The 12,795-nt window shown below is 35.9% G+C and overlaps 1 protein-coding gene across 1 annotated transcript; it reads right to left on the bottom strand.

Annotated features, from left to right (window-relative positions):
- LOC128016039 (high affinity choline transporter 1-like) lies at positions 1 to 8,490 on the bottom strand. The gene is made up of 9 exons (XM_052600360.1): positions 8,374 to 8,490; positions 7,886 to 8,121; positions 6,911 to 7,024; positions 6,643 to 6,798; positions 6,375 to 6,523; positions 5,737 to 5,886; positions 5,249 to 5,402; positions 3,554 to 3,771; positions 1 to 2,121 (listed from the first exon to the last, which is right to left on the bottom strand). Exons 2-9 carry the CDS (start codon positions 8,067 to 8,069, stop codon positions 1,468 to 1,470), a joined length of 1,779 nt encoding a protein of 592 aa, XP_052456320.1. The 5' UTR covers positions 8,070 to 8,121; positions 8,374 to 8,490; the 3' UTR covers positions 1 to 1,467.
- Between the last annotated feature and the right edge of the window lie 4,305 nt (positions 8,491 to 12,795).

Raw genomic sequence — 12,795 nt, 5'->3', positions numbered from 1 at the left:
TATAACACTAAAGTGACACTTAACATTTTAGTGGAATACTGGACATTTATATTCACTGGAGTATAAATACACACATAACAAAAACTTCTGTATCACTAAAACCAACAACACAGCAGCTGGTTCATTCTAGAACCAGGTACAATGACTTCTTTTGACATACGAATGACTTTGCAAATCACAAAAGAATAACACAGCACAGACCCCGTGGGTTATTACATCTGGTAAATCATTTGCAGCTACATTCATTTTCAAGTACAACAAAGTGACGACCGGGTTTGCATAATGTCCAATCATCCCCATCTAATCAATGCGGCTAGATAGACGATTACAAGATTATATATATTTTTTCCATGTTTTTTGTTTTCCTGGTCACCTTAATATTGCACTATGAACATGAAAAAGACATTTGCCACATGTGCACATATGTCACAGTTGTTAAAGGTAGTTTGTAGATGGGAAGCACATCACTTGTTACGTATATAATTACATATTTATGAAACTATAACTGTTTAGCTACATTTGATTTTTATGATAGGATGAAGGGATAATCTGCACTAATATGCATCATGGGAGTTTGACGTAAGTAATGTCCTGACACATAAACCTACACCTATTATTTATTAATATATAGCTATGATTGGATATATTGTAATCACTGTGTTACATTTTCTTTTTTCGTTTTCAAATCCTGACTGATCTGTGTCCAGATACAAGAAATCAAAGGGACAATTCACAGAGAAATGGACATTCTGTCATCATTTGAAACTTATGTTCATCTGTGGAACACAAAAATATCATTTGAAGAATGTTTCAAGTGCTTTTTATTTTATTTTATTTTTTTACACAATGAAAGTCAATAGGGTCCTTTCGTGGATTGTCCAAACATGACTTTATTTCTTCTGTAGAACTCAGAAAAAGTTTTTTTTTTCTCTTTTTTTTCATCCATACAGTTAAAGTCAGTGGGCTTCAGTGTTATTTTTTAACACTGATGCCCATTGAGTTTGTATGGATGAACAAAAAGAGAAAGAAATAAAGTCGTACATGTTTGGAATGACATGAAGTTGAGCAAATGATGACAGAACATATTTGAGTGAACCTACCTTTTAATATGATTATTTCTCAAGGATTATCACAGTATCTCAACATTTTCTTCAGCAGGGAAAGGAGAGTCACTGAAGGTTTGTACATCCCATCAGGAGTTGAAGAGCTTCTCAGGGTAAGCAACACCATCAATGTCCTAATATTACTCAAACCATCTAAATCACTGCTGTTTTCTTCTCTGGTAAGAGTTTCAGTTGCTGTCTCATTCCACAGTATCTGAAAGAAGTGATGGAAATTCCAGAAAAGGAGTGTGGAGTGAATTAATTATGTAATTAAAATCAGATATTTCTTTACTTATTGGGTGAAGCCTTGTCCTTCACATCATGGGACCACTAGAGAGTCTTCTCAGGATTGTCCATAAGGTCTCTACTTGATCTCATGACTGGGTGACTCTGGGCTGGAGTCCTCCTCTTCGGTCAGGGTTTCCTTCCTGGTGAAGGTAGCAGCTAAAGTAACACTAAGTCTTGGCTTGACTGGGGCCATTTCATTCAGCCCAATGATGTTCCTGTTCACCAGAGTGGTCTTGTCCATTATTTCGGCACTGTGCTTCGCCACCACTGCATCCAAGAAATCATATTTAGCCGACAGAGTGCCACTCTCGAACAAGTACTTAAACAGGTATGAGAAAGCCACATTGCTTAGGAATGAAGCCAGCATGGAAGCAGTCTTAAAGGGAAACCTCTGCATCACCAGGTATTCCACCTCCTTGGTCACATGATGGACCTTCTCCTCAATGGTCCATCCAGGGTAGTAGATGAACGGAGGCAGTCTGAGATATGGTTCCCCTCCACCAATTCGCAGAATCAATCCAAAGATGTATCCAGCCACCGAGCCGTAGGTGTTTGTGCCACGGATGAAAAGAACGCAGAGGAGTTGGGGAAAGATGATGACGTAGACCAGGTCAGAGCTCAGGTACCATAAACCATAAACGGTCCCAGTCAGGAGAGCCATGGCCGTCGCAAGAGCCCCGAACACAAAGATAGTGATCCGCATGACCCATACTATCTCACGGTCGGAAGCCTTGAAGTCAGTACAAAGATGAGACAAGAATTAGTTAATGAAATGGTTCAGGATATGAGAAAACTATTTGATTAACCCGATTTTCAGTTTTTTTCATTATTGAAAAACACGGTAACACTTTAGTATAGGGTCCAGTTCACACTAATAACTAGTTGCTTATTAGCATGTCTATTAATAACATATTGGCTGTTTATTAGTGCTTATAAAGTACATATAATGCATGACATCCATAATCCTACCCAATACCCTAAACTAAACAACTACCTTATGAACTATTAATTAGCAGCAAATAAGGAGTTAATTGAGGCAAAAGTCATAGTTAATGGTTAGTTAATAGTGAGAATTGGACCCTAAAATAAAGTGTGATCAAAAACACATTTTTCATACAATAGATGTCAGTGCGGCCTAATGTTGTTGTGATGCATCTAAAAAGCAGTTGTTTTGGATGCTATTGACTTTCATTACATGGACAAAGACAGCTGAGACATTCTGCAAAATATCTCTTTTGTGTTTCGCAGAATAAAGTGAGCAATATGGTTCTTGAATGACATTTGTGTAAGTAAATGATGACTGATTATTGTTATTATTGACCTATCCCTTAAACTACTTTATCCATTCATTAGTATGCATTCTACATTTTATAGTCATTTTCCAACGAGAGTGAGAGAGAGAGAGATGTTCTAGCTCAGTATGTTTGTCATATTTTCCAGTACAACTATTATTACTCTTAAATCAATGCTACTTGACAAAATATCATTAAAATTTAGTAACTTCAGTAGGATTTGTGCATTCAGGAGTTTGTTGTGAAGGTAAACAAATTCCCTAAAGTTAATAATGCAAATTCTCTCTGCTGTCCAACAGAAAGCTGCTTGGTCTGAAAGTGACTTCTGAGTGAGCTGTGCTTCATACATCAATATGTCATTGACAGTGAACCTTTTGCCTGCAAAACTATGAATGTACATTTAGACAAAAATCTGTTACTGGTCATTTTCAGCCAGAACATTTATTGTTAACTTTAACCTAAAACACAAAACGATGCAACACAAATAAAATACAGGTAAAACACCTGCAAAATCAAAACAGCAAATTCCTTTACAGACTTTTCTTACAGTGAAGATACATTTAGTTTTAAAAATAGAATTCTTATTTTCCTAAACAATTATCAAAATGTAATGACTTTATTCTTAAAATAAGAACAAATATCTGGAAGTGGGGTAAAAAAAAAATCTTTGAATTAAGTAAAGTTTTCTTACTCCACGTAGTTTTTCCCCTTCTTTTAAGTAAAAAAAACTCTCTTAATTTTGATAAAATGGACTTCTAAAGTAAAGTATTTTTATTTTTTTTTCTAAGAATGTTTAAATATTTGTACTGCGAAACAAGGCAAAAAATATTGCTTTTTTTCTGCAGTAAATTAAATTTAACTGGCTCTCACCGATTGCCGGAAAGCGAGCTGGTAGATGTTCCTAGCGAACATGGAGCTGGCTGACAAGATGGATGAGTCAGCGGATGACATCACTGCAGCAGAAACTGCCCCCAGACCAAAAAAGGAGATATAGGCTGGACACAGGTGCTGTAGCACGATCGGTAGAATCATGTCAGACTGGTCCTTCTGCATGGGAGAAATTGGCCCATAGGTTGTCTGGTTCCAATCTATGGAGCAGAACACACTTACTATATACTGTGCAATAACCACCAGCATAATTATTATATTTTTATTTAATTAAATATAATACATATATATATATATATATATATATATATATATATATATATATATATATATATATATATATATATATATATATTGCATCATACATGAGTTGAATGCATGTTAAATGAAACTCAGACATTCTATTTTAAATTCTTTTTACTTAAAATCCAAAAGCAACAAGCCTTGATTAATCAGACTGTTATTCCCAATCAGTTAAATAATACGTGTCTGCTGTGTCTTTGATGCTGAAAGTCTGTTGATTAAATCTGGGTGCTGCGTGCCTCCCTCAGATGTAATATTTACTGGGTTCACATCGTTAAATGGATAATCTGTTAATAATATATGAGGGAGACCAGCTGTTGTTATTTACTCGTTTCTTTAGTGATCTGAAGGGAACATGGTTTCCACCCGGGGCTGATACAGCCTGGAGAACACCTCCCACAACACACCAATGCAAACCAGAATGTTCCCCCAACAATCAGAAATAAGTGATTACATAATTAGAATTACTGTCAGTATATACTAAATACAGTACACGCTCTAAGGGGAAATGGCTTAAGGGGTTTAGGACAAGGAAACATAATATACAGGAAACAATAAGAAAAATACTTTGATGCACATTTTTTATTTGGCTGAGCTGTGAATAATTATTCAGTGTGAGGGTATGTTCTGGAGGGGGAAAACAACATAATTAGTGTATAATTAAGAGCCCTTTTATATTATCTGTTTAAGGAAATATTTCTGAACTAAAGGGTCCCGTGCTGAAGAAGTTTTATCCTTGAAATATAGAGAGTTCTATATATATATATATATATATATATATATATATATATATATATATATATATATATATATTTTTTTTTATTTATTTTTTTTCCAATGATGTATTTATTTAGCACTCTAAGGTCTAGATATCTTTAGTGGATACAGCCTGTAAATTAGACTAATTATTTAATTCAACATGAAATAAAGTTGCAAATACACTATTGTGATGTAGAGCCTCGAAAAAAAATTAAATAAAAAAAACACCAAGAAACCGTTGTTATTTGCTGCCTGCTACGATTTCATTAAAATTACAGTTTGCCAGAGCAGGGTTATTATAGTTATCTGAACTAAAACCATTAAAAAACAACTTTATTAAAATAAACAAACATATCTAGAAAAACAACAACAAAATGACTAAAACTTTAACTTCAAATGAAAACAGAAAATATAAAACAAAATATTAAACAAATTCAATATATTAATAAAAACATAATGATAACTATAATGATACTAAAATGACAGTGCAGGAAAGGAGAGTACTGGTGCACACATCACCAGAGAAGAGATGCCGTTGCGAGGAGGGGAAGGGAAGTTAATGTTAATTAAAGATTACAAGGGCAAAAAAAAAAAAAAAAAAAAAATTCGTTTTACCTGTGGAAGCCCCTATGGCTCCGATCAGGACAGAGGGAATAGCCATGATGATACAACCAAAGGCAGCCAGGAAGGAGAGGACTTGAGCATAGGAAGCTGAAGAGGCAGAAAGAACCCTTTGAAAATACACCTGCCAGGGAATCCCCCCCAACATCTAGAAACAGAAACGTCATTATAAATACAGATACAAGACAGCAGGATTTAAATGCATAACATTAAGAGTGCATTATAACACTATAAATGTTAAAACTAATCTAAATATGGCAACCTACAGGAGAAGAGTGACATGGCTGGACAAAAATTACACTTCAGTTTCTCTCTCTCTCTCTCTCCAATTATTTTGGTCTTATTTAGTTTTCCTCCGTACGAATGACTGCATTGTTCACTAAAGTGAGAAATTAGGTTTGGCCCTTCAGAATCAACAATTCTCCATTGGCAAAAACCATTGTGTCTCCATCCCATCATGCTACAGTGGGTTGTCCACTCACCAGAAGGCAGAAGTTGTCAGCCCACATCCATTTGTCAGGGCTTTCTATCTTCCCAAGCCATGCGGTCTGATTAGCATTGAGCTGCTTCACTGCTGTCACTCCGATGTCAGACACAGCTGGGTTTGAGAGTGCAAAAGGGACGCTAACCCACTACGAAGAGAACATATTACACTCTATTACTATGTAATTGACCATTTATAACATTGTTATACTCTTTATTTAACTTAAGGTGTAGCAGTTAAAACCAGCCAAATAGATTTTGAAATAGGTTTTTACATTTCAACTATTATTTCAACAATTTAATTATGAATTCTGTTCAGTTGATCATGTTAAATTCTTAATTTGTATTAATTATTATTTTTATTGAATGATGTAATAATACTTAAAGTGAATCAATGAAAAGCAAATGATACATAACTCAAATAAGGAAAAATATTTGATTTCTTCTTTTTGCTTCTTTATACCTGTTACTTGTATCAGTGAAGGATGGTTAATGAGCCGTTACTGTCAAAACTGCACAGCAAACAGCCACTTTGATAAATCACAGAGTGTTCTGTGCTGCTGAAGACATGCAGACATGAATTAAGATGAAAATGACGCCGTCAGTGACTTCATCGTGTGGTTCTGTGAAGCCTTACCAGTCCTAAAAAAATACAGAAGAGCTGGACAACATCAGTGTAGGCCACTGAGTAAAGTCCTCCCACCAGTGTGTAGAAAATGGCAATAAGAGCCGAAATAATCACAGACATATTGATGTCGATGTCAATGATCACACTCAATGTTGCCCCTGTGATGCAAACAAAGTTTGTTTAATTAAAGCTTTACTGCTGTGTTTATTGAATATGTCCTAATACAATTTACTGACTGCGTCTTTTTAAGATATAGTTTCCCTTTTTTTTTTCTTACCAAGGGCAGATAAGATGGCGGCTGACCAGAACATTTCCCCCATTAGTGCAGGGATGAATAGCAGACCACCCATCCTTTTACCATACAGTTGCTGGAAGGGGTCAAGCATGGTGACGTAACCCCGGGAGCGCATGGGTTTTGCAAAGAAAAGGCCACCTTGACATGAATCAATTCAAATATTATATGTTTGACAGATACATGCTTTGGGTTCTACTAACTTTAACACTGAACACATGTTTATACAAAGCTGCATACACATGCAACATACCCACAACAAGGCTGAGCGCGTATCCAAAGGGAGCCTGTGCCCATGCCAAGCCGTACCCGGGAAGATACACATTCTCTGCTGTGCCGTTGATATAACCCCCTCCAACCCAAGTTGCTGGAATGAGAGAGGACATTTAATCTGACTTGGCACTATATATATATATTAATGATGTTAGTTAACATAAATGTTTGAGTTTTGTTCATTGTTCAAGTTCGTTGTATTTACTAATACATTTTTAAAATCAAAGTTGTATCCGTTAACGTTGTGTGTGTGTGAAAAAAATAGCAGAATTAGCAACATAAATTATGAAATAATTAGTAACAGTACCAGTATATACAATACCTGTTTAATGGAATACACACACACACACACACACATCTCTCACATCTCTCTCTCTCTCTCTCTCTCTCTCTCTCTCTCTATATATATATATATATATATGTGTGTGTGTGTGTGTGTTTGTGTGTGAGTGTTTTTATACTCCGTTTATATGTTATAACAGCAAACAGGATCATGTGTGTGTGTGTGTGTGTGTGTGTATGTATATTTATATTCCATTTATATGTTATAACAGCAAACAGGATCATTCAATTCAAGTGGAGAAAAAAATACATAAACCAAACGAATTAGCAGTTATAATACAGCAATAAAATAAAATATAAGTAGACTACATAATGTAGTATTACATTTCATTTAGGCCTGCAAATGTTCGAAATTTAACTTCCGAAAATGATTGTCTACTTTAATGACGTAGAAAGATAAAGACATCATCTCATCACGGTGTTAGCTTTTTTTCTTCTTCTTACAGGCAGTAGCTACATTTTTGTTGCATGACTAAATCTTTAAAGATGTTAAAAATAAAATAAAAGAAAAATAAACAAATATAAAAAAAGAAAAACGTCATTCAAATACATTTACACATACGGCAAAACACTTTTTTTTAATTATTATTATTTAGTTCTCTCTGAAACTCACCTGTCATGGTAAATGCGCCGACAAATAATCCAATATCCCTTCCGCCGACCATAATGGTCTCACTGCGATCAACTCCCTCCATCACGCCGGAATTCTTGTTTTTCCATGCTGCCCAGATTCCAACTACAAGGATCAGCAAGTAGAAGATGACAATCGCCACCAACCCCTCCACATGGATGTTCATCTTCTCTCTGCTAAAGTCGTTGTATCTCGAAATAACCGAAATTCATTGAGACCTAGGGAAAAGAGACCAAAAGAGGTATGTAAGAAAAAGAAGGGAGGGCTAAAAAAAAATCTGACTGGTTCGTTTCTAAACACAGAGCTGATGTAGAATTTAGACAAAAACTCTTAAAAAATATATTTAAACCGCCTATATTTCTTAATAGTCTTTCAGTCACTTCTTCTTCTTCTTCTTTTTTTTTATTTCATACATTTCATTCGGAGGGTTTCCAACTACAAAGTTCAACATCATAAGAAAAGAGCCTCACCTTTGTGAATCAGCCGCCAGTCACTCAACTGCCACCAACAGAGCAAAACAGAGCCCAACTATCGCCTGAGGAGAAGAGCAGTAGGCTACAGCACATTTCAGAGTAAGCCAAACTTACTGTGAATCTTATAGGAGCAGGTTTCGTCAGAGGGTAGATGAACGTCAGAGAGATGTGAATGGGGGCTATTTATGAATAAAGATGTCAGATCGTGCAAAAGAGCCGCGCGTCACTGGAGGTTATCAAGTCAACTGAAAATCGCTAGACGGGGGGAAACTGCTGTAAATCAAGAGTGGTGAAATATCTCGGTTCCATTCATGTTTTTTTTTTTTTCTTTTCTTGACTGGTAATTTATGGCAGTCTGTATGAGTATAAGCACACGCTCTCAGCAGTGGCGGAGCAGCAAGTGCAGGCGCTGTCCAGAGTGCTGAGGACCCAAGCAGCTCCAGCCAAACCTCCATACAAGTGCATTGTCTATGTAGACAATGTATGCATGTATGTCTATCTATCTATCTATCTATCTATCTATCTATCTATCTATCTATCTATCTATCTATCTATCTATCTATCTATCTATCTATCTATCTATCTCATTATTATTATTATTATTCTGACGTATTTTACACGTTCTACGCATGTTATTTGTTTTAAACTTTTCTAATATAGGCTGAGAACAAAGCATTTAATAAAACCACATTTGTTAATTTAGTTTCTAACGGAATTTTGAAGGGTTAGAGTTTTTATAACAAATAACACATTTACTCAAATAAAAATAATAATAAATAAATAAACAAATAAATAAAAGGACTCGCATTTATTTAGTTATGTTTTACTCTTTTTGTGCTGTGTTCATTGGTTCTAAATTCTCACATAATTAAACAATTCTTGACATTCTGCCACCCAGTGGCTTAAGTTGGTTCTATTCATTGTTTCTTCAATGACAGAGAGAGAAATTTTTATATATAAAAAAAGAAAAAATAATAATAATTTCGTGAAAAAAAGAGAAAGAAATATAACTATAAATAGAATACTCAGGAGAGCATTAAAAACGACTTCAAAATCACTAGTCGTATAAACACTCTTTAATAATAATAATAATAATAATAATAATAATAATAATAAAGGGCTAAATAGCACAAAAAATGGTTCATTGGTTCGTAATCATAGGGGAACCTCTTTCATAAAACAGCACCTTTGTCAAATGGTGCTTTGTAGAACCGTAAGAGAAACCCCATTCTCCATCTTAGATTTTAGATGTTACTCCACTCGTGTTTGCTATAAATGAGATATTCACTGCAAATTGTAAAAGCTTCAATTTGAATCAGTTTTGAATCAGTTTTATGCTTTCTGAGTTTAACAAATATTGTGTGGGGGCCCTGAAAGGTTTCCTTATGGGGGCCTTGGGGCCAAAAAGGTCAAGAACCACATTATCTTCTGGAAATACATTACACTTTTTTTTTATATCCTTTCCCCAACTAAACTAAGAGAAACTTTAAAGAGCTATAAAGGGGCTAGCTGGTTCTTATGGCAGTGGTGCTAGCACCTCAACTGCTCCAAAGAACCACTGAAGAACCATTTGTGTGTGTGTGTGTACACTTTAGCCAGGTCAGACCATATAGAATTTGAGCGAATGAAAACTAGGCTGTGATTGATAGACTGCAGACCTTGGAACTGTAAAGGACGGAGATCACGTGATTTATTTAGTTTTCCCTCGGAAGGACGTTTAATTAAACTTAAACAATCAATCAGACACACTGTACTTCAGTCACTCAAAGCCTCTTGACGCCTTTCAACAATTAAACCTGCCGTAAGAGTTTTACTAACATTCGGTTTTGTGGTAGCCTGTACAGTTTGGTCATGAGAACTTTTATAGACACTGGACATTATACTTGGTGAAACAGGATTCCTGCGGATTAATCTTTAGAATGATACTTTTTGGGCGCTATAATTATACTCTCAAGTTTGACAGTTCAGGGTTTAGTTATGCGTGCATGGAGGTGTAGCCTAACAGTCTATTCTCAACAAAAATGTAGGCCTGCTAATTTCCTTGAGAAATAATAATCTTCCCTAAAAGAGAGAATCTAACTCTCCAAACGAACCAATTTGATGGACTCCATATATCTTCCACCTCAGACGAGTCAACTAATTTAACTGGTAATATTTTGACAGCCTGCCGAGTGAGTCCCAATTATAAGCAGACGGGATCGAGCATGTTCATACAGATGTTGCAGTTCTTTGTAGTTTAGAAAAGGCTTGGTCAAAATCCCTCAACAGTTTTCAACAGCGTCTCTTGTTCTAGCACAGCTATAATATATATAAAAAAGTTATCTGTCCGGTTAAGGAGAATAAAGGTTGATAAACAGTCAGATAGGATAATGAGGTATTTTATTTTATTTTAAAAATATGTATCTGGAATCACTTGAAAATGATGTTTTCTGATGTTTTCTTCTAGATCCCTCGGTGCATGGGAACAGTCATGGTGCGCAGATTTTGCTCAGCTAATGAGCACACTTCACATCTGCTTCTTGTTCTTTGAAGTGAGACACAGAGATGAACACGCACTTCATGAACAAATAAATAGCAGATTTGACTAAACTGTTAGCAATATTAATAATAACAAACACCAAAACTAATTATTTAATGTAAAAACGTGTATAGCCTAACCTTAAATAATAACAGGTTGGCAATGCCTATGCATGTACATGTAGCTAATGCGACTCGGGAGATACATTTGTGAAGAAAACAATTTACACTTAATCATTTCCAAGAAAAATAATCTTAGGAAGATAAAGAAATTCATACTGTGTACATTTTATTTCCTGGTAAACTACCTGTTGTCTGTCTTTCAAAGGTGAATTACCGAATAGAGTGTTACTGTCATCTAGCGGTCGAAGTGGCCCTTACGCAGCCACTGCATATGAACGGCAGGTTCTTCATTTTCAGTTTTTCATAACGGCTACCGTACATTCGGAAGTTCGACGCAAAAGAAACTGCACTTCTGTTCAGGGCAGCAAAAAAAAAAAAAAAAAAAAAAAAAAAAAAAAAAAAAACAAATAGAAGGAAAGTGGCAAGCAGTGGGTCCCGCATCAGCGTCACGTCTGTTACGCATGGCTAAACGAGCCGATCTGACACAGACGCACGGAGCTCAGAGTCTCCGCTGTGTTTTATGTCTGCGGTCACTTCTTCTCGGGGATCTGCACGGTCTGTCTCTAGTACTGCCTGTTCACTGGAACGGGAGATGGAAATTCTGCATATTTTCAATTAACGGGACAGTATACCCAAATATTAAAATTCTGTGATCAATTACTTAGGCCTACTCTTAAGTCGGTCCATACCTGCATGATTTCTGTGAATCACAATTTTTTTGTGTGTAGAAGTTTAGGCTGACTGTGACTTCCACTGCATGGAAGGTGGAAAACTGTAACATTTATCTTAATATCTTCTTAGAAAGGCACACAGGTTTGGAATATGAGAGTGAGAGAATGATGACTTGATGAGTTTTCATTTATGGGTGAACACGAATACGTTTATTCATTTAATGCTATTAAATTTTCTTAGAATTAGCTGGGCATTGCAGCTGTGGTCCAGGGGAATGAACTTGTAAATAGCGTTATTTTGCTAGCAAGGAAGATTCCTCCGCTCAACAAACTTAAGCAAAAATTGACAGCGATGCATTCCTTTTACAAGTAGCCTTCAACAGATAACAGATACAATTCTGGCACAGATGCAACTTACACTACAACATACATATATCCCAAGAGTTCTGATACACAGACCAGCACCACTGGGGATTTTCAGTGTTTATACTGTATCACTCTGTTCAGACAAACTGTCAGTGTGTATTTAAGTGGATATGATTCTTCAGTGACCGTTTCTTTAGGTTACATGGTTATATCAGTAGGTGGCAACAAGAATGAGTGCTAGGAGCACGTTATTGAAGCATTCCTTAAGTTGTTTCTTTGCGAAACGAAACAAGTGAAATGTAGCACTGATCCTGCTTTGGCTTTGGATCCATTTTCTTTGGGAGAGAAAAATAAAGTGCCAATATTGCTTATAAAATGGAAGCTACTCTTTGGGTATATTGAACCAAAACTAATTCACACTCGTAGTCGTGCACCTGTTCTGTTAATAACACTTATATCATTAGACATAATTAAATGAGATGTAGCTCCAGCTGACGTCTTCAATGAATGCATAGTGCAGCCTTGGCACCACTTAGTAAAGACATAAAATGTGCGCGATTCCATAAAAACAGCAGATGGCACTATGATTAGATGAGACTCATCTATTGCCATCTCTCTGCCATTTTCAGTAGCCTATATGACCGTGCTGATGTTGGGGTTTTAATGAGAAAGTGCATTGAATTTTCCATAACTAATCACGGTTTAGACATGTTGTTTTTTTGTTTTTTTGAGAGAGAGAGAG

Source organism: Carassius gibelio, chromosome A1, assembly GCF_023724105.1.
Source record: "Carassius gibelio isolate Cgi1373 ecotype wild population from Czech Republic chromosome A1, carGib1.2-hapl.c, whole genome shotgun sequence".
NCBI classification, from domain to species: Eukaryota; Metazoa; Chordata; class Actinopteri; order Cypriniformes; family Cyprinidae; genus Carassius; species Carassius gibelio.
This window is presented reverse-complemented; position numbering and strand designations above follow the sequence as displayed.